The sequence below is a fragment of the Perissodus microlepis genome, chromosome 7, assembly GCF_051167445.1.
Source record: "Perissodus microlepis isolate ML-2025 ecotype Zambia chromosome 7, ASM5116744v1, whole genome shotgun sequence".
Classification (NCBI taxonomy): domain Eukaryota; kingdom Metazoa; phylum Chordata; class Actinopteri; order Cichliformes; family Cichlidae; genus Perissodus; species Perissodus microlepis.
Genome location: NC_140467.1, coordinates 13,928,803 through 13,956,350, shown reverse-complemented (window position 1 = coordinate 13,956,350; position 27,548 = coordinate 13,928,803). Strand labels below are relative to the sequence as shown.

Here is a 27,548-nt window from a genome sequence, read left to right as displayed (position 1 = left end):
GAAGATATCTACCTATTCGGAACCATGGTAACAGGGTTCTGGCGGATCGGAGCTGGCTTGGCCCTGACTTGTCGAAGAATTAAGAAAGCGGAACCGGCTGTTCAAACCCCCCACAAGGCTGCCCGCTGGGATTGGAACGATGGGAGAGGCGTGAGTTTCTCAAAATGGGCTCATTGAGTGCAGCACGGATAAGATCTTGGAAAGGCTACGGCTGCTGTGAATACTCAGAATAAGATCTCTGACTGCAGACTGGATACATCTTGGAAGGGCTAGCCCAGAATAACATCTCTGGGCGCAAATTGGATGACATCTCGGGGAGGCACACTGCCGTGAGTTCTCAGAAATCGGCTCCTTGAGCACAAGAAATGACAACATCACAGAACGCAAGTATGGCGAAGCTCCCGGCTCTCCAACGGGAGATTGAGAGACCAGTGTTGGACTGTAGAACTGCTTTGAAATTCATATGAGCTGTTCGGACTAAAGTAAAAACCACCATCACTTATGTGGATACCCCTTTGGCGCCAGCTGCAAGGCTGGAGCTGACCAACAACACCCTGATAACGACTGTGTTTAGTCTGTTCCTTCCCATTCCATGCAAGGCCACCTGGGTTGGCTGGAAGACTGTTTACTTAGCCTTAGCAGGGGCAAAGGACACTGTCTCAGCTGAACTCTGGACACGCACACACATACATATACACTGATATGCACACACTCATCTCCCCTCCCTTTCCAAACGCCTTCGACGCTTATTCCCTTCCGATGCTGACGGGGATCAAGGAGACCAGCGCACGCAGGCCCGGATGTACTAATTCGGCTGTCTCTCACCCTTTGCCCACCACTGTTGCTTGTCATGTGTTTCTTTGGTGTATTAAGAGTTTTTTTCATGTGCTATGTGCAGAGGTGTTTTTTTCTGTTCTCAAACTGATCTCCCTGTTGGAGCTCAGTCTGGGGGGAGTTATTTTTTTTCTCCTTATCTTTCCTCATGTGGTGCATTTTCCATTGTTATACCTCTCTGACCTGTCTTCCCCATGTGATGTTTTGTGTAATGTATGTATGGTGGGAGGGTAAGATGGCGCCGCCATTGCGTGCAATAGGTCGGCAGCCTTATGAAATTTCCCCTTGTGGGACTAATAAAGGTATATCAATCAATATCAATCAATCAATCAATATGTATAAAAATATATCACATTTCTTGTTCTTTTTGTGGCCTTTCTTTTTTTCTGGGTATGGTTCAATTTTGTTGTTGTTAACTCAGTTTTTACTGCTCTTATGCCAGTCCTTTGTATTGTAAGGAGAAGCTTCTTTAAATTGTGGAGAGTCCCAGATTTAAGCCCTGTGGGAATGTACCCCCAACAGGAACAATGGACCTCCTAATGATTCTCTACCTAATCACAAGAGCCAAGGTGTGAAAATGGGTGTATATCACAATCAGCAATCAGGTTTCGGATGAGCTCATTGTGAAACCTAACCCCACCCGATCATGTGATTTCCTGAGGTCAAATGGCCCAGCATGTGAGTGGGCGTTAAGGCCTCTGGGAAGGTATCTCAGAACTGGATTATAGATGGCAGACAGTTGGTGTTGTAAGCCACCACCTCTTTTTAAAGATGGTTGTTCACAGTGGACATAGATGGCTTCTTTCACTCCTCTTTCAAACCATCTGTCTTCTCTGTCCAAAATGTGAACACTGGCATCCTCAAAAGAGTGATGCCAGTACGAAAAAGTGATGTACTTCAAAACCCAGCAACATACTCAGACAAAAACGGGTTCATCCCAAAGACAAAACTCAAAACACAAACTTAACAATGTAGTGTATGCTGTACAGTGTAGTGAGGAATACCCAGACCTCTACATTGGAGAGACCAAACAGACACTTCAAAGCGCATGGAACAACATAGAATGGCCACCTCCATGGGACAAGACTCGGCTGTCCATCTGCATCTAAAGAACAAAGGTCACTCTTTCAAGGATGCCAGTGTTCACATTTTTAAACAGGTGAAAATATATTTATGAGCAACAGGAATTAGTGGCGCTGAATTTTTGATTTTATTTATTTTTTTGATGTGTTTTACTTGCATCTATTTGAAAGAATTAAATTAAATTAAATTTTATTTCGATAATGACTTTCAAAGTAAAACAGAACACATAACAGACGCAGACTTGACTAAGGGATACAGCTGACAGAGAACAAAGGGAACACAGCGGTAGGGATGACTGTTCACTAAATAGAAGGAGCACAGAATCACAACCTCAGAATTAGAACACAAGAAATGCTAAGCTGGGAATACTAGAGAGAGAAATCAAAAACCAAGAGACTAGGAAAGACGCATCATGAAATCAAAGATAACTGATGCAAACAGAAAAACATGGAGCCCACAGACACAGAACTGTGACATTTGTAAAGCCCATGTTGATATAATTGCTCCAATTTTACTCAGGATGGTGAACTGCTCCATTGCATGGTACTCTTTTTCTGATTGTGTGTATGATGCCCATGTTTGTCTTCTTCCTAAGAAGGACAGAGACCCCACCAATTAGTCTGTTAATTAAAAAAATCATCTTGTCTTCACGTCTTAATAAATTTGGGGGCACTTTAATTTGACAGGATCAAACTTGGTTTATCCCTGACAGATTTGCTTTCTCTAATACCTGTCATCTGTACTGTATGGAACAAACCCACCACATTGAGCTGTTATTTCCTAGACAACATTCTAGGAGTTGACTGAATGTTGGTAAATGGACTTATTCTAATATAGTGCTTTTCTACTCTCCCGGAGTACTCAAAGCGCTCTATACAACATGCCTCATTCACCCATTCACACCCACCCATTCCAAGCACTTCTAAACTCAAGTGCAAACTAAACTACATTCACACTCTGATGAACGCATCGGAGGGCAACTTGGGGTTAGTATCTTGCCCAAGGATATTTGGCAGACTGGGAAAGCCAAGGTTCGAACCACCAACCTTCCGATCAGTAGCTGATCTGCTCTACCACCTGAGCCACCACATGTTGGGGTGGGTGTAGTTTTGCTGGTGTGGTGTGGTCAGGTGGGCTGCCCCGTGCTCTGTGGGTCTTGGCAGTGCTGCTGCTGGGACCCAGTCTGGATGGGCCTAGGGCCCCTGCTCTTGGTTGATTATGGGAAACGGGGGTGCCCACTGGCATCAGCAGGGAAGCTGGGTCCAGGGAGGGGGTAATTTTGATTGCTACTGTACCAGAAAGGAGAGGCAAAAAGGGAAAAAAAGCAAAAAAAAAACCTAATTAATATATCTATATCTGTATCTATAGATAGATAGATGCAATTTCCCTGATATAGCAAAGTATTTTATTCTATTTTCGTATAGTATATTATTAAATTTTATCTTATTCTATTTTATCTTACTCTATTCTATTAACTTTTAATTCTCTTAACTTGTACTGTCCACTTTCTGCCGTAACCAAAAAATGTCTCATGTGTGGGACTAATAAAGGTTTAACTTATCTATCTTATATAGTACTTGTGACACAAAAATGCAAAAATCTGAACTCTGACTTTCACATTGACTCAACATGGAGCCATATTTGTACACTTAAAGCAGTTTGAAATGTACATTTCTTAAAATCTGTTTTGAAGAAGCACCTTTAAAGCTGCATTTGATGTTTAGTTTTCCTCTCACTAAGGTGTTGATGATTTATCCCATACAAATATTTAGTAAGCTGTGACCAAAATACAGGTGTTTGGTAGAATTTTGCAGAAGGTGATGAAAGTAGCTCAGTATGTTCTAAAAGTAAAAATCAAAACTACTGTCCAAACTATGTGTGAGAGTTAAAAAATTTGAAGCCTAACATGCCACCAGACCTCGTGCATGTAAACATGACGCTGCAAGTCGGCAATGATAGTCACCAAGGATCTAGACCTGTGAGTTTATTTGCACATCCTGTGCAATTCATGAGGAAGTAGCAATTTAGACAGCGCCTTACGCACTCTTACTGCACTACCAAATATTAACTTTGCGTAAGTAATATAATTTTATGATATGTTTTAAAATATATTTTATTGTCAAATGAGAATGTCTTGATTTTATGGTAGCATTTATTGTTTTGTAGGATTTTAGTTGAATTTATATATTTCAAATATTACGAAAAATCTGTTCCGTCTGTGATATTCTCATAAGGGTCTTCTGAATCGCCCTTTGTTTGGTCCCTCACCCAGAACCAGTTTGCCATGGGAGACCCTACCAGGGGGCAAAAGCCCCCGGACAACATAGCCCCTGGGATCCCTGGGACACACAAACCACTCCACCATGACAAGGTAGCGATTCGCGGAGGGGAATTTCAAACATTGTAATGTTTAGACATATAGAACAAAATAAAATAAAATAGATTTTTATTGTTATTGCACATGCACAATAAAATTGTGGGTGTTCCACACCATCTGTGCATGGACTAAAGCTATAAATAGTATTGCAGCAAGAATAAATATCAAACAAGAGGATTATAAACAAATAAGAGGAAAACGCATAATAGAGGATAGGTTGCAAATTGCTTGAAAGTAGTGCATTGGACTTGGTCTGAGTATAGTCCATGTGTGAGTGGCCTGAGTGATAAGGGTTCCTCAGATCATGGCTTAGATTGGTGGGTGGGTGGACAGGGATGGGGTGTGGGGGGATAGTGTTTGTTGACAGTCCAAAAGTCAGCAGCCGGTATCTTATGGACCCAAAATGCAGATACAGGAGAACGGAGTTGAATTCAAACAAAAGGCGAGACTTTATTAGGGCTGATGACAGGGGTAAAAAATAAAAGCAAGGGCGAAAGAGGAATGACAACTAACCTTGTAAGCTAAACTAGGAAAATTAAAACAAGATAACTATGACAGAACTGTGAAGCTATGAGACAATATGAAAGCTCTGACATTATGAATGCTGTGACGAGCATGGAGGAAAATAGACATCCTGACAAAGATTGATTGACAACACAAAGACTAAATACACACATGAGGTGATCAGAGAAAGTGGAGACACATGAGGAAACAGCTGACTAGAAAGAAACATAATGACATCACAGGAGAGAGTAAAACTAAACACATTGTACAAAGAAACACAAGACATTTCAACATAAAACAGGAAATATGGAGAGACATAGACATGACACAAACCAGCAGGGAATACTTAACACAGGGGTGATGACATAAAGGGATCTAATAAACAAAGAAGTAAACTAAGTAACCTGGAAGCTACTACCAAAAGAACTAAACATACACAATCAATATCAAAATACAAGGAAACTCAAAGCACTGGGTCACACGACCCAGGACCATGACACTGGCTCAGGGGAAGAAGTTTATGCGTTTGGAGGTGTGGGACCTGATTGACCTGAGGCGCCGACCAGAGGACAGCGGGTCAAGCAGGCGGGGTGCAAGGGGTCACCTGTGATAGGTCTGATTTTCCTGAGACAGGACGATCTGGCGATGCCCTTCAGTGGTGGAAAAGTACAGTGAATGATTTTTCGTGGTCCCTGAATAGAAAACATCCAGGCAGTAGGAGAACCCGCTCTCCACTGAGGAGCGGTAGTAGGCCAGTAGCAGCTTCAGGTCGAGTTTATTCTTCCTCTGGATGCAGAGGAAGTGTGGCCGCTGATGGGCCTTCTGATGGGTCCCAAACCTAAAGTACTAATATCTGAGTTCTTTTGTATGAGGGAGGTTCAGTTTCAGGTTATCAATTCTCAACCTCTGCCCTGTACGCTGTCTCATCTTCATCAGAGATGAGCCCAATAGCGGTGGTGACATTGGTATACTTAACGATGACATTGGTTGGGTTGGTGTTCAGTCATAGATATATAGGGCATACAGTAGGGGGCTAAGAATGCAGCCCTACAGGGATATATGAGTAAACTGATGAAAATTAGTTAAAGACATACATTGGTCAATTGTGTATGTAATGTGTAAAACACCCCCGATCAAATTGAGACTTTTCTTTCCTCGGTTTAAAGTTCCTTTCTGCTTGTGAATTTGCAGCATTCTCAAAAATGAGCTGCTATGTTAAAGCAAATAAAGGAATCAAATCCTGCTGCTTAATGGCTTTTGAGTAGAACATGAATACATGAGCAAGCTCCCGAGTATTGCAGGATGTTTGTCAATGATCTTATCAAATGTAAAGCAGATGGTAGACAAGTTGGCATAAGCTTTGCTTAAAGCATCTCATGTAGATTTCATATTATGTTAGGTGATACCTGCATGGTCATAGTCACTCATGAGATCTTTACTTCCTTGGCAGGTTTGTAAGAAATTTGACATCCCAGTGTCTCATTTTCCCCTTTTCATTTCTGTTTTTAATAAATTATAATTATTGGATCCTTATGAAACAATAGATTTAGAACAGAGGAGCATTTTGTCAATAAAACTGTTTTATTGCTGCCTCTGTTGTCTTGAAATGAAGATATATTCAAGTGCAAACATACTTGTTCAATCAAGAGGAAGGATGTAATAATAAGTTATATGGGATTTGTGAAGGGTGTTGGACAGCCATCCAGCACGTTTGCCACGACTAGCAATAAATCTTCACGTCTTACACAGGAAGAAGCTGTGAGAAAAAAAAAAGTCTGATCTCAATATAAAAGGTAGTCAAGAACCACTCTCTGCATTACCCACTCAGGGAACATCAAGTCCACAGTGGCAACAATGAGGGGGAGTTCGGTGGGGTTGTGCTTCCTTGCTTTGACTATAGCCCATGTCACTGAGATCCAAGCCAGATTGGGTAAGACTCAAATAATTTTGGTCTGCTTTTAAACCTCAATTATTTAAATAAATGTATCTTCTTCATTTATGCATATATGAACACAACATTTATAATACTTCCACCAATATTCATCTTTTATTTACGTGAATGTTTCTCCAGTCCGCAACCATGTGAGCAGCATCTGTAGCACATGGGGCAGGGAGCACTTCAAGACATTCGATGGTGATGTGTACCAGTTTCCTGGCATGTGTGAATACAACCTGGTCTCCGACTGCCATGACACCTTCCCAGAGTTCTCTGTGCACATGAAGAGGAATGAAAACGATGGAAACCCGACAGTCAGTTATGTGGTGGTCACCATCACCGATTTTGCATTTCACCTCAGCAAGGATGTGGTCACTGTAAACGACCTGCCGTAAGTTAAAAAAAAAAAAAAAAAAAGCAACTCTGATAGAATTATGATGACAATGATAATCTTTTATCTCAGATATATAAAACCAATACATACACACATTCCTAATGACATGAATTAACCACTAAATCATCATCAAGTCTGAAATGGAGTAGGAAGAAATATCCACATGCTTATTAATCTCTGATTCATTGATTGATTGATTGACCATGTTCATCATTACACACACTTCCCCTCAGCACTTGTATACACTCATAAAAAACACAATAAATTAATATAATTAGAGTGAAATAGTTAAATGCAGATAGGAATTTCCCCATGGGGATCAATAACGTATAAATTATTATCATTATTATTATTATCAGTCATCAATTTCATTAATTTCACATTCTTCAAAAGCAGGTTTCGAAAAATTTATTTGAACTGAAAAATGCTTGAACATTGCTGTAGGTCCACTGGAAAACTGTTTCACAATTTTAGTAGACAAATGGAAATGCAAAAAGTTTGAACTGTTGTTAAAGATTTATATTTTATGAGTTCCATGAATTTCAAGATTTGTTGACTCCAAAAATAAAATGTTAGTGTGGTTGCTGAATCCGGCTTCATTTAATGATTGTAGTTGCTTTTCCTGAAGTTCAGATAATGACTGAATTTAAGCTTTTTATACATTAACCCAGACTTCCAGACAGTACTCTTAAGTATGGCAATATGAGTGAACAGTTGAAGTTCACAGAGTGATTTATAATGCAAAAGACTTTATTCATTACAGAGATGCTTCTTATAAAATGTTAATTATAGATATAAATGAATTATAATTGTTAAAAAGATATTATCTTTCTTCTCAGTGTCAAACTGCCACACTACGAGGCCGGAGTACAAGTGGAAAGAAATGCAGTCTACATCAAGCTCCAGTCCAAAGTTGGCATCATTGTCATGTGGAACCTTGATGATGCAGTCATGGTAAATCCTTAAAATAGACAGATCCAATAGGACATTATTTTAAACACATTTCTTTTATTAATGTCTAACAGCCCAACCTCCAGAAGTACTTAGCCATACTTTTATATTTTGGTCTGTGTGGCATTTAAATAAATACATTGTCCTCAAGTTGAATTGCCGATTACCTGGTTCACTACAACAATAGTTACAGTGGTTACTATTGTCCTTGCATACATGTAAAGTCCTTAAATGTGGCAACTTTGATGCATTCATTTCATTTTATTTTGTCATATTATATATTTTAATATCTTAAACATCTCATGTCTGGTTTCTAAAACTTTTTCTAACCCTTTACTCCATATTTAAGGTGGAAATTGATAATGATTACACTAACCGCACTTGTGGACTTTGTGGAGATTTTAACGGTGTTTCAGTCTACAACGAGTTCCTCCTTGATGGTAAAAGCTGTTCATCATTCATTAATTTTTTAAATCTTCAATATGCTGGCTATTGCGTGACCCTACTAATGTAATTGTATGCAAAAGGTCGGAAAATCAGCCCCATTGAGTTTGGCAACATACATAAAGTCCATCGTCCAAATGATGATTGTGAGGACCCATATGAAGAGGAAGATGTCTCACAGGAAGCTATGAATGTGCCAGAGTCATGCAAAGAGTTTGTGAGTTTTGTTACCTACTTTAGCCAGGTTTAACGAAAGAGATCTGATCTTTTTTTTTGTTTGCATTAAATAATTGTGCATGTGTTTACTGTCGTTTAGCAAAACACCTGTGAAGAGATGCTGCATGCAGAAACCTGGAGCTCCTGTACCAAACTGATTGACCCCGAGCCTTACATTCAGGCCTGTGTGCAGGACATGTGTGGCTGTACCAACCATTCAGATGACTTTTGTGTCTGCAGCACACTCTCTGAGTTCTCTCGACAGTGTTCCCATGCAGGAGGGGAGCCTCCCAACTGGAGGACTTCTGAGTTCTGTGGTAAAGTTTTGTTTTTTCTTTCTTTTTCTTTTTCTTTTTGTATTTTATATATTAAGCAGTAGAGAGAGTACCAAAACACTGAAATCACCTGAGCCAAGTATATGGTGAAATTTGGCAAATGTCAGAAGTAAAATAAGTGCACAAAAAAATCTGCTGATTTTACACTCAAGTGAAAAACTTCAACAAGTTGATGTTTAGACACTTTACGTAAATTCCCACTTTCTTCACAGCCAAACAGTGCCCATTCAACATGGTTTATGAAGAGAGTGGATCCCCTTGTGTGGATACCTGCACGCATCAAGACACAAGCTCATTCTGTGAGGACCACAAAATGGACGGCTGCTTCTGTCCTCCTGGTTAGCGCGCTTGTCAAATAAGTTTCTTTCTACACACCTGTTAAAGCTTTTCTTTTCATGGGATGTTACCTTCATATGCCAACCTTCCATTTCAGGAACTGTGTTCGATGACATTTCCATGAGGGGGTGTATTGCTCAGTCTGAATGCCAGTGCAAGCATGGAAAAATCTATGAATCTGGTGAAGTTTACAGACAGGAGCGAGAGGAATGGTAATGTTCATAATGCTACCAGAATGTAATTTTTTACAATGTGTCTGCATATTTTGTTATCTTAATGAATTTGTTTGTTTTTCAGCACATGTTTTGAGGGTCGATGGGCTTGTGAAAGTCTTTCAACACCTTCTACGTGTGCGGTTGAAGAAGGTTCACATGTAACCACCTTTGATGGGAAAGACTTCACCTTCCACGGAGACTGTTACTACACCCTGGCCAAGGTGGAAAGAAAGGTAAATGAGCCTTAGTACAGTACAGTCTAATTTTAGACAATACTGTGTTGGGCACATGTAAGTAAAAATATATTGGATTAGGCTACATTTTTTTCTTTTGCTTACATTATGTGTATTTCAGGATGATGCAAGCCCTAAGTTTACCATTCTGATCAAACTGGTACCATGTGCACACCAAGAGTATGACACCTGTCTGAAGACCATCAAAATCCTGCTGAACAATGACAGAAACAATGTGAGTTTAATACCGGGCTCGTGCTTTAAATAGATACTGACAGCTGCAACATTTTAATTATCAATTCTGTTTTTATTCAGGTGTTAACATTCACTGCTGATGGCGCAGTAAAGCAGAATATGCAGAGCATCAGTTTGCCGTACTTCTCAGGTTGGTCAGAAAATAAGGAACTTTCGATTTAAGATGTTACTTTCATTTATGCTGAGACGTAAGAACTTAGCCAAACTGATTTTTGTGTATCTCTTCATTCACAGGGGATATCAGTATATTCCACGCTTCGTCCTTTCACATCATCCTCCAGACCAGTTTTGGTTTGCAAATTCAGATCCAACATGTGCCTCTCATGCAAGTCTATGTCAGCCTGGAGCAGAGCTACAGAGAAAAGACACGTGGTAAGTTTTACATTAGTCTTAAAGCATTATATCACGAGGGCTAGTATGCATTTATTAAGTAACTATTTATTGCAAGACTTAAAGAATGCTGTCTGTTGAAGATGATTACATGATTTTGATGTATCTGTGCATTTCGAAACAAACTTTGCCATTTGCAGCTTAAACAAATGAAACACCAGCAGATTATGTTGACTTCAGTGATTCATATGTTTTTTTTTTAATTAAACACTGCTAACAACCTTATTACAACCTTTTGGCTAAAAGGTTGTAATAAATGGCCTCGCCCACTCTTAGAGCTACGGCAAGAAATTTAAAAAATAATGAGGGCGCTCGTAATAGACTGTTAGCTTCTTCAGATGAAAAGGAACCAGCTAAGATGGTGTGGGCAGCTAACTGGTATGCCAAAATAAAAAGGCTATCTTGAAGGTTCAGTGAAAAGTAGACACTGAGGTAGCCAAAGAACATAATAGAGAAATTGTGTTTTATGTGACCAGGGATGATCTCAGGATTGTCCCACTCTGAATACCACCCAACTAGCAAGCCATTGAAAATAATTTGGTTTCATATACTTTTTTCTTTAGCATTCTTATTTGCATTTCATGATAATTTCTTCATTAAGAATCTGTAATTTTTAGGTTTATGTGGGAACTACAACATGGTCCTGTCTGATGACATGAACACTCGTCAGGGAATTGTGGAGGGAAGTGCAGCAGCTTTTAGTAACTCCTGGAAGGCTAGCCATATATGCCAAGACAGAGAAGACAGACTCGATGATCCTTGTTCTTTCAGCGTGGAAAATGGTAAACTGGAAAGTGTTTTTGTCCATCAAGTTTATTTCTTATTCCTTATTTTATTGTCCACGTTTATGTTTTTTCTGAACTCCACCTATTTGTTTAGTGGGTTTGGATTAATTAGTAACTATAAATTGGTCATAGGTGTGGATGTGAGTGTGAATGGTTGTCTATCCTCTATGTGTTAGCCCTGTGACACACTGGCAACGTGTCCACGGTGTGTCCAGGGTGTACCCTGCCTCCCACCCACCCCGCGACCCTGACAAGGATAAGTGGAAGAGAATGGATGGATGGATGGAAGGAAGTTTATTTCTTTAATTGCTATCATTTGCTTGAAACTGATTTTCCAGGCACTAATTGCAGCATATATAAACAAGCAAGAAATATAAGCAAGAAATGACATTTTTACTCATCTACTTATAGAAAAGTATGCCAATCACTGGTGCGCCTTGCTACGACAGCCAAATAGCACCTTTGCAGAGTGCCATTCTGTTGTGGATCCTGAGATTTACAACAAGGTACAACACAATCTATCTGTGTTTCTTTAACTAAATACAGTGGGACTGTAATACAATAAAAATGTGTTCACTGTTTTCTACAGCGATGTACTTATGCTAGCTGTAACTGTGAGAAGAGCGAGGACTGCCTGTGTGCTGTTTTCTCCTCCTACACAAGAGCTTGTGCATCAAAGGGAGTGTTCTTGACAGACTGGAGAGAGAATGTGTGCGGTAAGTGTATCTGAAACAGCTCAGTAATGAAGTTTGATGAGCGTGTTCTTTTTTATTAGTTAGTCCAGAACTATGAGGTAATCATTATCATATTTTCTGTAAAACAGAAAAATACACCAAGAACTGCCCAGCATCTCAGACCTTCTCTTACAAAAATCAGAGATGCCAGCTGACTTGCAGATCATTGAGCTTAAAGCAGCAGAGCTGCACCTCTGATTTCTTGCCTGTGGATGGCTGTTCCTGCGCTGAGGGTCACTACCTAGATGACAACGGCATCTGTGTCCCAGTAGCAAAGTGTCCCTGTTACCATAATGAAGTCTACGTAAAGTCAGGCAAGTCCATCAGCACCAACAACGAGCGCTGGTGAGTCACTTCAGGATTTCAAATGAAACATCCTAAACTAAGGATTAAACAGGACCGTAATACATGTAGTATGATGGATTTACACAGACTTGGCTTTTTGTGTTGTATCTTTATAATTTTGGTGACTTTTTCTAGCATATGCACCAACGGAGTTCTTCATTGCCATTCTGGGAGAACCCGCATGTCAAGTCAGTTTTTTTTCTTCTTCAATGAGAGAGTTTTTTTAAGACAATATACAGTATATTAAAGGAATTTGTACTTTTTTTCCTACAGTTTCTACAGCTTGTCCTTCTCCAAAAGAATACTTCAACTGCTCCACTGCAAGCGCAGGAGTTGTTGGAGTGCAGTGTGCTCGAACTTGTTTAAATCTGGACAATGATGATTGTGTGAGTTGTTTTTGATACACCTCCAAATCTGAAAAAACAATATCTAATAAATATTATTTTTAATTTAATTTTTTTTTTTTTTTTTATCAATGTGGTCTTTCTATCCTCCCAGGATGCCACAGAGTGTGAATCTGGTTGTCGGTGTCCCAGTGGCCTCCTTGATGATGGTAAAGGTTTCTGTGTGAAAGAAAGTGACTGTCCATGCAAACATGATGGCCATCTCTATGTCTCCGGGACACAAATACCTAATCAGTGCAACACCTGGTAGGATCTTATTTTATTTTTTAGTTAATAGTTTTCTAATTTTTAATTTTTACTTTACATGTTTTCTAATTAATACTTGTAGAGTAATAAACAGTATGTGATATATATGGCATGTTTTTCTCACAGTATTCAAATTGTACTGTATTTACTTTTTTTTGATACATTTAGTACCTGCCAAAGTGGAAAATGGACATGCTCTGAGAAAAAATGTCCAGGAACTTGCATTATTTATGGAAGTGGTCACTACACCACATTTGATCAGAAAACATATGCATTTCAAGGACAGTGTGGCTATATTGCTGTAAAGGTAAATAATGTATGCCAAAATCATCCAAAGCACAACTGTCACCTAAATTGACCTTGTCATGTCCTCATCCAAAGTTTCTCATAAAAATAAACTCTGAACAATTAGGAGTAAAGTCAGTTATGCAACTCTAATTTCCTTTGTAAAAAAAAAAAAAAAAAAAAAAAAAAAGTTACATGCCATTCACACTGTATATTTTGTTTACCAAATACAATTACTTACTTAGAACTCATAGGTGAAATTGCAAGGAGCAAATGCCTTATATTGTAAATAATATCTGGATCAGGGATAAGGAAAATCTTTTTTTCTAAGTGCAAAGATTTGAGACACAGTTAAGAATTACCTACACTGTGTCTCCAAAAGTCATTACATAAAGATTCAAAGGCAGTTAGTCAATATATAACATGTAAGTGCATAATCTTGTTCCTGTTATCGTCTACTTTAGCCCCCAAAAAACACAAAGTTTAACCTTTTTTTTTTCTTTTTTTTTAACAGAACAACTGTGGCAATAAAACGGTGCACAACAGCTTTGGAGTTATCACTGAAAATGTACCTTGTGGCTCTACGGGCACCACCTGCTCTAAAAAAGTCAGAATTCAACTGGGGGTAAGATCACTTATAAACAATATCAAAGCTTTCTTATGCCATCAATAGTAAATCTAAGTAAATATATTTTCAGCATTGCAATTGAACCAACAGAAATTTCCTTTCCTTCATTACAGAGAAATGAAATTAAACTATCAAGGGGAAGAGTTGAAGAGGATGATCTGGGACATGGACCTCAGATCGAGTACAAGATAAGGAACGTTGGCTTGTATGTGGTTGTAGAATCTGAGATCGGGATGGCAGTGCTGTGGGATCGTAAAACAGCTGTTCGGATCCTGCTTGAACCAACGCACAGCGTGAGTCACAGTAACTGTTACATTAAATTCTTGCATTAAAGTTTTACTATTTTAATGCAGTGTACCCTTTTTGTCTGACCACATACTTCTGGTTTTCAATACCTCATATTGAAAAAATTAACAGAATCATTTCTACAAAAGAAAGAAAATTCCTAGAGGAGCCTAATATATTAATGAAATTATGATAAATGTAAATCACTACATTATATGTATTAAGATCTCACATTGCTCGATTGACTCTTTTGTTTAATTGCACAGGGAGAGGTGTGTGGCCTGTGTGGTAATTTCGATGGTGATGGACAGAATGACTACACCACACAGGGTCAGCTGGTGGTGAGCAATCTACTTGAGTTTGCAAACAGCTGGAAAGTGTCTAGCTCTTGTCCAGATGCGGAGGTGAACATTGATCCATGCGCAGTAACACCCGGTCGACATCAGTGGGCAAAATTGATGTGTAGCATCATAATTGGAAAAACATTTAAAGAATGCCACAAAAAGGTAATGAGAATTTGTAACTTGTTCACATTCACGCAAATCTAAAACAATGCTCTAAAATAAAATCATCATCAAATTTGCACCACTGTTCAGGTTAGCCCTTTTCCATTTTATGAAAACTGCATAAAAGACTCATGTGCCTGCGACACTGGAGGAGACTGTGAATGTTTCTGCACAGCAGTTGCAGCTTACGCTCAGGCTTGCAATGAGCATGATGTTTGCATTGCATGGAGAACTCCAGAGATCTGTCGTGAGTAACAGTTTGTTTTTCCCCCCACCTTTTCTGACACATGACTTTGTCTTTGGGGCTTTAAATTCTTGTGAGCCTGGTGTTTGCAACTACAGAGATCTATATATCAATCTGCTCAGTAAACATACCCCATCATTTTTTGTATTTTTTACTTTATTATTATTAATTAATAAACTTGATCTTTTCTGTATCAAGCTACACTCAATAACCAATAGGGACAAAAGTGGACACGTGCTTTTGCAAGCTTATAAAGCATCTGAAACTGAATTTTCTCATTTTTACAAACATAGTCAGACCATTAATTAAACAGTGTAAACTGTGTGTATCTTTATAAAATGTATGTATTAAATTTGATAAATAGATTATTTTGTTGTTTTTGAGATTATTAATCTGCTCCCCTCTCCGGACAACACATTTCTAAGTGTTAAATGCAAAAGAAAATGGATGTGGCAAAGTGATTGTTCCAGAGTCTGTGTTTGGTTTGTGTTAGCTTAAAAAAATCCTGTAATATAACATGTTGGGCTCTATTGAAAAGGATATGCAATTGTAGTGGGATCATTCTTAAATACTGAGTGTAGGTCAAATGTGATTAACGATAATCACAACAAAAATAATATGTGGAAAAGTGAAAGGAAACACATTTTGCATCTGTAATAAGTAAAGACTTATTACTTATGTAATCTAACATCAAATATACTGCAGACAATATTTGCGTCAGTTTATAACACTTGCATATGTAACACATTCACTTCAATTTAAACTCAGTGTATATTATAGTCAGGGTTACTTATTTCCAAAATCAAATAAATAATCTCATTGCAATCTTTTTATTTTAGTGCAATCAGACAGAAATTCCAAAATATTTTCAATAACCTTATTAAATTTTAATGTGAGAGTGGAGTTTGAACTGCATTCACATTATAAATTGAAATTTCATATATTTCAGTCAACATTTTAATCATGTAAGTAAATGGTATAATTTGTATCTTTTTCTCCTAGCTGTCTATTGTGATTACTACAACGACCCATTTATATGCACGTGGCACTATAACCCTTGCCACTCTCCGTGCTACAAGACCTGTTTGAATCCAGAAGGTGTATGTTTGAATCCGATACCCACCCTGGAAGGTAGGAGGTCGTGTCAGTTTGTATTACCTTGAATCAGATAAATGTGCCATTCAGAAATATTAATTACGATTATTATGCGATATCCTTTTGTACAGGCTGTTACCCTGTATGCCCAGAAGATAAGCCCATATTTGATGAGAAAAACAAAACATGTGTGGATGTATGTGAGCCAACTACGACAATACCTCCAACTACCACAACTACACCTACTACAACAACTACGACTACACCTACTACAACTACTCCTCCTACAACAACAACCACGCCTCCTACAACAACAACCACTCCTCCTACAACAACTACAACCACACCTCCGACTACCACAACTACACCTCCCACTACAACAACTACACCTCCTACAACAATAACCACTCCTCCTACTACAACAACTACAACTACACCTCCGACTACCACAACTACACCTCCCACTACAACAACTACACCTCCTACAACTACAACCACTCCTCCCACTACAACAACTACTCCTCCTACAACTACAACCACTCCTCCTACTACAACAACTACAACTACACCTCCTACTACGACAACTCCTCCTCCTACTACAACTACACCAACACCTCCGACTACCACAACTACGACTACACCTCCTACAACAACAACCACTCCTCCTACTACAACTACACCAACGCCTCCTACTACAACAACCACAACTACACCTCCTACTACAACAACTACAACCACACCTCCTACAACTACAACTACTTCTCCTACTACAACAACTACAACTACTCCTCCTACTACAACTACACCTCCTACAACTACAACCACTCCTACTACTACAACTACAACCACTCCTACTACAACAACTACAACTACACCTCCTACTACGACAACTACGACTACACCTCCTACAACTACTCCTCCTACTACAACTACACCTCCTACAACTACAACCACTCCTACAACTACAACCACTCCTACTACTACAACTACAACCACTCCTACTACAACAACTACACCAACACCTCCGACTACCACAACTACGACTACACCTCCTACAACAACAACCACTCCTCCTACTACAACTACACCAACGCCTCCTACTACAACAACCACAACTACACCTCCTACTACAACAACTACAACCACACCTCCTACAACTACAACTACTTCTCCTACTACAACAACTACAACTACACCTCCTACAACTACAACTACTCCTCCGACTACAACTACACCTCCTACAACTACAACCACTCCTACTACTACAACCACTCCTACTACTACAACTACAACCACTCCTACTACAACAACTACAACTACACCTCCTACTACGACAACTACGACTACACCTCCTACAACTACTCCTCCTACTACAACTACACCTACACCTCCAACAACCACAAGTACAACCACAATATCATTGACTACTTGCATTCCAAGTACCACATGTGCGTGGTCAGACTGGTATGATGTGGATGATCCAACGGACAAAAGTGATTGGGAAACATACAAAAACATCACGGATAGCGGTCTTCAAATATGTGAAGATATTCAAGACATTGAGTGTAGAGCGGTACTATACCCGGACAAAACCTTTGATGACTTTGTGACTGAAACTGGCCAAGTTGTTAGTTGTGATCAGGACACTGGTTTAATATGTAGAGTAGAGGATCAGACCAGACCTCCAAGAAAGTGCTATGACTATGAGATAAGGGTATATTGTTGTAAGATATGTTCAACAACCACATCTCCTAGTACCACGACTACATCAACACCTCCGACTACCACAACTACACCTCCTACTACTACAACCACTCCTCCTACAACAACTACAACCACACCTCCGACAACCACAACTACACCTCCTACAACTACAACCACACCTCCGACTACCACTACTACAACCACTCCTCCTACAACAACTACAACTACACCTCCTACAACTACAACCACTCCTACTACAACAACTACAACCACACCTCCGACAACCACAACTACACCTCCTACTACTACAACCACTCCTCCGACAACCACAACGACACCTCCTACTACTACAACCACTCCTCCTACAACAACTACAACCACACCTCCGACAACCACAACTACACCTCCTACTACTACAACCACTCCTCCCACTACAACTACAACCACACCTCCGACAACCACAACTACACCTCCTACAACCACAACTACACCTCCTACTACTACAACCACTCCTCCTACAACAACTACAACCACACCTCCGACTACCACAACTACAACTTCCACTACAACTACAACCACACCTCCAACTACCACTACTACAACCACTCCTCCTACAACAACTACAACTCCTCCTCCTACAACAACAACCACTCCTCCGACTACCACAACTACACCAACACCTCCTACTACAACAACTACAACTACTCCTCCTACAACAACAACCACTCCTCCTACTACAACTACACCAACACCTCCAACTACCACAACTACACCTCCTACTACAACAACTACGACTACACCTCCTACAACTACAACTACTCCTCCTACAACAACAACCACGCCTCCTACAACAACAACCACTCCTCCTACAACAACTACAACCACACCTCCGACTACCACAACTACACCTCCCACTACAACAACTACACCTCCTACAACAATAACCACTCCTCCTACTACAACAACTACAACTACACCTCCTACTACAACTACGACTACACCTCCTACAACTACAACTACACCTCCTACAACAACAACCACTCCTCCTACAACAACTACAACCACACCTCCGACTACCACAACTACACCTCCCACTACAACAACTACACCTCCTACAACTACAACCACTCCTCCTACTACAACAACTACTCCTCCTACTACGACAACTACTCCTCCTACTACAACTACACCAACACCTCCGACTACCACAACTACGACTACACCTCCTACAACAACAACCACTCCTCCTACTACAACAACCACTCCTCCTACAACAACTACACCAACACCTCCTACTACAACAACCACAACTACACCTCCTACTACAACAACTACAACCACACCTCCTACAACTACAACTACTTCTCCTACTACAACAACTACAACTACACCTCCTACAACTACAACTACACCTCCTACAACTACAACCACTCCTACTACTACAACTACAACCACTCCTCCTACTACAACAACTACAACTACACCTCCTACTACGACAACTACTCCTCCTACTACAACTACACCAACACCTCCGACTACCACAACTACGACTACACCTCCTACAATAACAACCACTCCTCCTACTACAACTACACCAACGCCTCCAACTACCACAACTACACCTCCTACTACAACAACTACGACTACACCTCCTACAACTACAACTAATCCTCCTACAACAACAACCACTCCTCCTACAACAACTACACCAACACCTCCTACTACAACAACCACAACTACACCTCCTACTACAACTACGACTACACCTCCTACAACTACAACTACTCCTCCTACAACTACAACCACTCCTCCTACTACAACAACTACAACTACACCTCCTACTACGACAACTACTCCTCCTACTACAACTACACCAACACCTCCGACTACCACAACTACGACTACACCTCCTACAACAACAACCACTCCTCCTACTACAACTACACCAACGCCTCCAAGTACCACAACTACAACTCCTACTACAACAACTACGACTACACCTCCTACAACTACAACTACTCCTCCTACAACAACAACCACTCCTCCTACAACAACTACACCAACACCTCCTACTACAACAACCACAACTACACCTCCTACTACAACAACTACAACCACACCTCCTACAACTACAACTACTTCTCCTACTACAACAACTACAACTACACCTCCTACAACTACACCTCCTACAACTACAACCACTCCTACTACTACAACTACAACCACTCCTCCTACTACAACAACTACGACTACATCTCCTACAACAACAACCACTCCTCCTACTACAACTACACCAACGCCTCCAACTACCACAACTACACCTCCTACTACAACAACTACGACTACACCTCCTACAACTACAACTACTCCTCCTACAACAACAACCACTCCTCCTACAACAACTACACCAACACCTCCTACAACAACTACACCAACACCTCCTACTACAACAACCACAACTACACCTCCTACAACTACAACTACTTCTCCTACTACAACTACAACTACACCTCCTACAACTACAACCACTCCTCCTACTACAACAACTACAACTACACCTCCTACTACGACAACTACTCCTCCTACTACAACTACACCAACACCTCCGACTACCACAACTACGACTACACCTCCTACTACAACAACCACTCCTCCTACTACAACTACACCAACGCCTCCTACTACAACAACCACAACTACACCTCCTACTACAACAACTACGACTACACCTCCTACAACTACAACTACTCCTCCTACAACAACAACCACTCCTCCTACAACAACTACACCAACACCTCCTACAACAACAACCACTCCTCCTACAACAACTACACCAACACCTCCTACTACAACAACCACAACTACACCTCCTACTACAACAACCACAACTACACCTCCTACTACAACAACTACAACCACACCTCCTACAACTACAACTACTTCTCCTACTACAACAACTACAACTACACCTCCTACAACTACAACTCCTCCTCCTACTACAACTACACCAACACCTCCTACTACAACAACTACGACTACACCTCCTACAACAACAACCACAACTACACCTCCTACTACAACAACCACAACTACACCTCCTACTACAACAACTACAACCACACCTCCTACAACTACAACTACTTCTCCTACTACAACAACTACAACTACACCTCCTACAACTACAACTCCTCCTCCTACTACAACTACACCAACACCTCCTACTACAACAACTACGACTACACCTCCTACAACAACAACCACTCCTCCTACTACAACTACACCTCCTACAACTACAACCACTCCTACTACTACAACTACACCAACACCAGCACCTCCTACTACAACAACTACGACTACACCTCCTACAACAACAACCACTCCTCCTACAACAACTACACCAACACCTCCTACTACAACAACTACGACTACACCTCCTACAACAACAACCACTCCTCCTACTACGACTACACCTCCTACAACTACAACCACTCCTCCTACAACAACAACCACTCCTCCTACAACAACTACACCAACACCTCCTACAACAACAACCACTCCTCCTACAACAACTACACCAACACCTCCTACTACAACAACCACAACTACACCTCCTACTACAACAACTACAACCACACCTCCTACAACTACTTCTCCTACTACAACAACTACAACTACACCTCCTACAACTACAACTCCTCCTCCTACTACAACTACACCAACACCTCCTACTACAACAACTACGACTACACCTCCTACAACAACAACCACTCCTCCTACTACAACTACACCTCCTACAACTACAACCACTCCTACTACTACAACTACACCAACACCAACACCTCCTACTACAACAACTACGACTACACCTCCTACAACAACAACCACTCCTCCTACAACAACTACACCAACACCTCCTACAACAACAACCACTCCTCCTACAACAACTACACCAACACCTCCTACTACAACAACTACGACTACACCTCCTACAACAACAACCACTCCTCCTACTACAACAACCACTCCTCCTACTACAACTACACCAACGCCTCCAACTACCACAACTATACCTCCTACTACAACAACTACGACTACAACTCCTCCAACAACAACCACTCCTCCTACTACAACTACACCAACGCCTCCAACTACCACAGCTACACCTCCTACTACAACATCTACAGCCACACCTCCTACTACAACTACATCTCCTCCTCCACCAGACTGCCCTGATTGGGGTGTCTCAGTAAGACCCATTACACATAAAAAAAAATTTCAATAACTTTGTATTTAATGAGATTTTGACTGTTTTCACTTTTTCAGTAATTAACTTATAGGTTATAGCTTAATGAACTCATAGGTGTTTGGCAAAAAAACATCTTAAAATACCCTTACTATTTTTATTTGTGCTATTTTCTTCAAGCAAAATGAGACCTTCTATTTGTGCAACTGCACCATGGCCAGATGCATAGAGAACAACACAATAGAAATTATTCCATATGAATGTCCACCTCTTCAAAACATAACTTGCACGAATGGAAAGAAACCAGTTCTGGTATATGACGAGTACTACTGCTGTCAATATTATACTTGCGACTGTAAGTTATTTTGTGAGTAAAAAACATTTGTTCCATTCATGTTTTTTCCCCTCCATTAAATTTTTTTTCTTTCTTTTAAGGTGTATGTGAAGGGTGGGGAGATCCACATTACATCACATTTGATGGACTTTACTACAGTTATCAAGGAAACTGTACTTATGTTTTGATGAAAGAGATCTTACCGATACATAACCTGGAGATTTATATTGACAATGTCTTTTGTGATCCAACTGAAGATGTTTCTTGTCCACGATCGATAACAGTATCATATGTATCACAAGTCATCACACTCATTAATCATAATCTTATTGGAGCTGCACAGTTGGAGGTAAATTTATGCATATATGATTGCCAATATTTTATTGTATTTTTCTGCAAAATAACCAAGATAGATTATTTCATAGTATATTTTTTACATATGGTGCAATTATTCTTTTGTAGGCACTGAAAAATGGAGAAAGTTTGAACCTACCTTATTCTCAACAAGGTGTTAAGATCATGAATTCAGGCATTAACCTGATTTTAGAGATTCCTCGTCTAAAAGTGGTTGTTACATTTGGAATAACTGGCTTCAGTGTAACCCTTCCATTCCAGTACTTTGGCAAAAACACACAGGGACATTGTGGTGAGAATGTTCACTAAAATGGCCATATTTCTTAACCCTTACTTTGAGGTTGTACTGCAATATTAACTGTTTAATTACTATTGTCAGGAACGTGCAACAATAATCAGGCTGATGACTGCATGTTGCCTGGAGGTAAGCTGGTGGAAAGCTGTGCAGTGATGGCTGACTATTGGCCTGTTGAAGACCTTTACCAGCCCAACTGCCCAACACCACCCGCACTACCTACCAGTGCACCTGAACCACCACCTACCTTAGTTCCATGCAAACCAGACTCCATGTGTGACCTACTTAAAACTAGGTAAGCATGATCTGATCTGTCCCAAAAGTTTATTCCTGTACTATTAACAGTTTGCACTTAAAACAAAATACATTAATTTTTGTGTCTTTTGTTAAAACAGTCTCTTTGCAGAGTGCCATCCATTTGTCTCTCCAGAAAATTTCTACAGAGGTTGTGTTTTTGATAGCTGTCACGTTTCAAATCCAACAGTGGAGTGCACAAGTTTACAGACTTATGCTGCAGCCTGTGCTCAGGCTGGAGTTTGCATTTACTGGAGGAACCACACCACACTGTGCAGTAAGCAACCCCTCATCATTTTGTAAATGTTTTGAAATGGTTGGAATCACAAGTGACACTTTGTCAGCATGTATATAAAAATCAAAGTACAAAACAATGAAGTTCTTTTCTTCATCATCAGCTGGTGAATGCCCATTAGGCAAAGTTTACAAGCCTTGTGGTCCTGCAGAACAGCCAACCTGTCAAGACGAGTAAGTTTCTGCAAAACTATGCAAAAACATTTCTAGGCACTATGATAATAACAAAATGTGGCAAAATATAAATGTTTACAGTGGCAATAAGTAAAAGTGACACTGTCTATCAACTTAACTGAATGAATTTAACTGCTGTTCCAACGTAACTTATTTTACAGTCCAAGTGGACCAACTATGAACTACACTACTGAGGGCTGCTTTTGTCCTGATGGAATGAAACTCTTCAACCAGGAGTCTGGAATATGTGTTGAAAAATGTGGTAATTACTTTTTGTAATATTTTCAGTTTACTACTACTGACCTAAGTATATGATATAGTTTTAGTGACTTTTTTATTTTCCAACAGGATGTCTTGATCCTGAGGGCATTCCTCGTGAGGTGATCTTCTTCTTCCTCTTTTTTTTTTTTTCAGAAATTCTATTCTTTATTGTTTACTTACAGGAGAAAATAATATAAGTTGTGGTTTATTCTTTCAGTTCAATGAAAGATTTGAGTACAAATGCCAGGACTGCATCTGTGAAGAATCTACGAAGACTGTGACTTGCAAGCCTAAGGTGTGCCCTCCACCGTCAGCCACTACAGACTGCTCTGCTCCTGGGTTTGTCCTTGTCAACCAGACCAGTCCATCAGACCCCTGCTGTTCTACCTATGTTTGCCGTAAGACATATAGTATCAAAGCACTTTAAATTTTTCCAGAATGTTATTTGATTTTGGTAGTATCTCACTGTGCCATCATCTCTGCAGAATGTCAACCTAACACCTGCCCAGTCACCAATATGAATTGTCCAATTGGATATAAGCCAGTTGTCAGTGTCCCTGATGGAAAATGCTGTGCAGAACATACATGTGGTAATCTCATTCAAACAGTTTGAATCTATCTATCTATCTATCTATCTATCTATCTATCTATCTATCTATCTATCTATCTCTCTCTCTCTCTCTCTCTCTCTATATATATATATATATATATATATATATATATATGTGTGTGTGTGTACTTTCATGCAATTCACCTCGTCTTTGTCCAACTCTTTCCTAGAACCTAAAAGAGTTTGTGTACACAGAGAAACTGAATATCAGGTAAATAAGAAGCAGATGACTTGTCATTTCTCACCTTTGTACCTTTAACCTCCTAAGACCCGAACTCTTTCACTGCATGCATTGTTAGTTTCTCTTTGATATTTGGACATATTGGGGCCTGATGAATGTAAAAACAAAGAATTAACAGATTTTTTTTTTTTTGCCTTATTTTTGTTTTTAAGAAAAATGAGAGCCACATATGAGCATATTCGTTTAAAATTTTGATAGAACAGTAGCAGTATAATGTCCTCGTAAGTGGATATCAGGCCCTTGCAGAGCAAAATTCAGTATTTTGGTCTAAATAACCCAAAATGTGATGTCCACATATGTGGACGCCAGGTCCAAGGAGGTTAATGATGGAATAATTATGTATGACCTTTTCTCTTTATTTGTCAGCCTGGTTCTTCAGTTCCTGTGATTGCATGTCAGGATTGTACCTGTGCCAATCAGATTGACCCCATATCTGGTCTATTAAAAATAATTTGTGTGTTTCAACAATGCAAAGAACACTGTGAACTGGTAAGAGACAATAAAGCCGTCATCTTCACTTACACCATACATCCCAGTTTGTTTTCCTTTGGTGGCTTTAGTGTGTCACTTGCTAGATTGGGCTTCACAAGCTAACGTCGCTCTCGGTGTCTCACAGGGATATGGATATGTGGAAAGTGATTCAGATGAATGCTGCGGGAAGTGTGTACAGAAACACTGTGTTGTCAACATTAATGGAACCAAACACCTTTTGACTGTAAGCTGGTTGTAACTTCATGTGTTAATTCATCTAAGCCAACCACCAATAAGTGCTTATTTGTGTGTTTAAATAAATACTACTAAGTTTGTGTGGGTTTGTGTATACATCTGTCTCACTGCTTTCTAGCCAGGAGAAACCTGGTCACCATCGGAGAATAAGTGTGAACATTACACCTGTGTTAAGAATGGTGAGACTTTAACACCAAGTCATTCACAGACTGTCTGCCCACCCTTCCAAGAGAGCAACTGCCAACCTGTAAGTATGCTTTTAAAAAATAATCTTGATTGATTGACTGTATCTGTCTGAAATGAAATGAAACGAAACAAATTTTGTTAATGTTGTATATTTTCCTCATTAGGAAACAATTCAAACTGCAGCAAACGGCTGTTGCAAAATTTGTGAGTATAACATTTTGATATATAATATTTTAATCAGAGGCAGCACAGTGGCGTGGTGGTTAATATTGTTGCCTCACAGCCGGAAGGGACTTGTTTTGAATCCAGCAGCTAGCCAGGGTCTTTCTGTGTGGAGTTTGCATGTTCCCCTAATGCCTGCATGGGTTCTCTCCGGGTACTGTGTCTTCCTCCAATAGTCCAGAGACATGCACTTAGTGGAGTTAGGTTAACTGTTGATTCTAAATTCCACATAAGTGTGAATTTAACTGTGAATTGCTGTCTGTCGGTGTTAGCCATATGACGGAGTCGACAGAGTGTCGACCTGTCCAGGATGTACCTGCCTTTCAGCCTATGACATCTGGATAAGCGGAACAGTATGGATGGATGGATTTACATTAAATAGAAATAAAAGAAACTAACTCAACATCTTTTTTTGTAAAAGGTGTGGAGAAGGAGAAGGGATGCAAGTTAATGTCCATGAAAACCCATATTACATTCAACGGTTGTCAGTCCTCCCAGGAGGTAGATATGCCATATTGTGAAGGATCCTGCAACACTTACACCATGTAAGGATAACCTTAATGTTATATGGTTCCCTGGAAAGTTACAAAAAGTGTTATTTTACACTTTGACTAAATTAATAATCCTGTCCCCTGCTATCTTTAGGTACTCTGAAGCAGCAGCAGCTGTGGAGCATTCCTGCTCATGCTGTAAGGAGATAAACTTCAGCAATCGCACTGTTGACCTGGTCTGCCTGAATGGAGACACGGTCCCCTACACATACATGTATGTGGAACAGTGTGGGTGTACCAAGACGGACTGCACCACAGCTGGACATCATGTTCGCAGGAAGAGAAGCTTCACACTGCTGTGATGAAACAGTCCGTCTCTTCACAGATGTGACATTTAAATGTTTCTTCCCATATTTTCTTAAAAATCATTATATATCTTACAAAGTAATTGCTATTGTAGTTTGAGTATTTATCTGCTAATCAAAATAAAAAAGAACTTGCAACTCAGTTCATGTCTCATCTCTTCCATCTTCTTTTTTTCTAGTAAAACAAAATCTAAACATTTATTTTGTGTTTACATTTACATCACACAAACCCTAAATGTAGTGTCTTATTCTCCACAATAACATTAAAGTTTAGCCAGCTGTTTTTTTAAATATACAATAAAGTTGGCAGGGTGAAATTTTGAAATAAAAAGACCAGGAGAGTCTGCATTTTGACTGTTCTTGGTGAAGCAGTAATAAGTAAAAATAGGAAAGAGTGGAGATGTGCTTATGGACTGTAGATATAGATACAAAATCACTAAACGCGTGGAGTATTTGAAAAGTGGTAGGGGTGAAACAAGCTGTTACAATATTAGTAAGTATAAGAATGAAACAGAAAAGAATTCAGCAATAATGTTGCTCATCTACTTGGATGTGAGTGAAGATTGTTGGCCACATAGATGTGATTGAGTTACAGATTGTTAAGCTTCAGTGATACAGTTGGTGTTTATTTCAAAGCAATTATACAGCATGAAAAAAGACGCTAGAATTATGTGAGAGCCAGAGTTTCTATTAC

The 27,548-nt window shown here is 39.8% G+C and overlaps 1 protein-coding gene across 1 annotated transcript; it reads left to right on the top strand.

Annotated features, from left to right (window-relative positions):
• Positions 1 to 6,652: 6,652 nt before the first annotated feature.
• Positions 6,653 to 26,851, top strand: muc2.1 (mucin 2.1). The gene is made up of 43 exons (XM_084936758.1): positions 6,653 to 6,728; positions 6,870 to 7,125; positions 7,968 to 8,082; positions 8,429 to 8,519; positions 8,607 to 8,740; positions 8,840 to 9,056; positions 9,287 to 9,412; positions 9,508 to 9,622; positions 9,708 to 9,858; positions 9,980 to 10,093; positions 10,174 to 10,243; positions 10,348 to 10,485; positions 11,121 to 11,285; positions 11,700 to 11,794; positions 11,878 to 12,004; positions 12,112 to 12,367; positions 12,503 to 12,555; positions 12,650 to 12,753; positions 12,866 to 13,017; positions 13,186 to 13,324; positions 13,817 to 13,927; positions 14,044 to 14,223; positions 14,482 to 14,721; positions 14,812 to 14,968; positions 15,968 to 16,096; positions 16,192 to 22,010; positions 22,188 to 22,362; positions 22,443 to 22,690; positions 22,804 to 22,987; positions 23,075 to 23,285; positions 23,386 to 23,561; positions 23,683 to 23,752; positions 23,914 to 24,014; positions 24,101 to 24,132; positions 24,231 to 24,411; positions 24,499 to 24,603; positions 24,794 to 24,834; positions 25,231 to 25,353; positions 25,481 to 25,579; positions 25,709 to 25,837; positions 25,941 to 25,980; positions 26,420 to 26,543; positions 26,644 to 26,851. The coding sequence occupies exons 1-43, from the start codon at positions 6,653 to 6,655 to the stop codon at positions 26,849 to 26,851; spliced, it is 11,577 nt and encodes a 3,858-aa protein (XP_084792884.1).
• The last annotated feature ends 697 nt before the right edge of the window (positions 26,852 to 27,548 follow it).

What these genes read in the sequence shown, in the direction of transcription:
- muc2.1 (XM_084936758.1), top strand. Translation starts at nt 6,653, where the DNA reads ATGAGGGGGAGTTCGGTGGGGTTGTGCTTCCTTGCTTTGACTATAGCC. An exon ending in CTGTGCAGAACATACATGTG is followed by an intron (nt 24,604 to 24,793) that starts GTAATCTCATTC and finishes ACTCTTTCCTAG; the next exon opens with AACCTAAAAGAGTTTGTGTA. An exon ending in GAACCAAACACCTTTTGACT is followed by an intron (nt 25,580 to 25,708) that starts GTAAGCTGGTTG and finishes ACTGCTTTCTAG; the next exon opens with CCAGGAGAAACCTGGTCACC.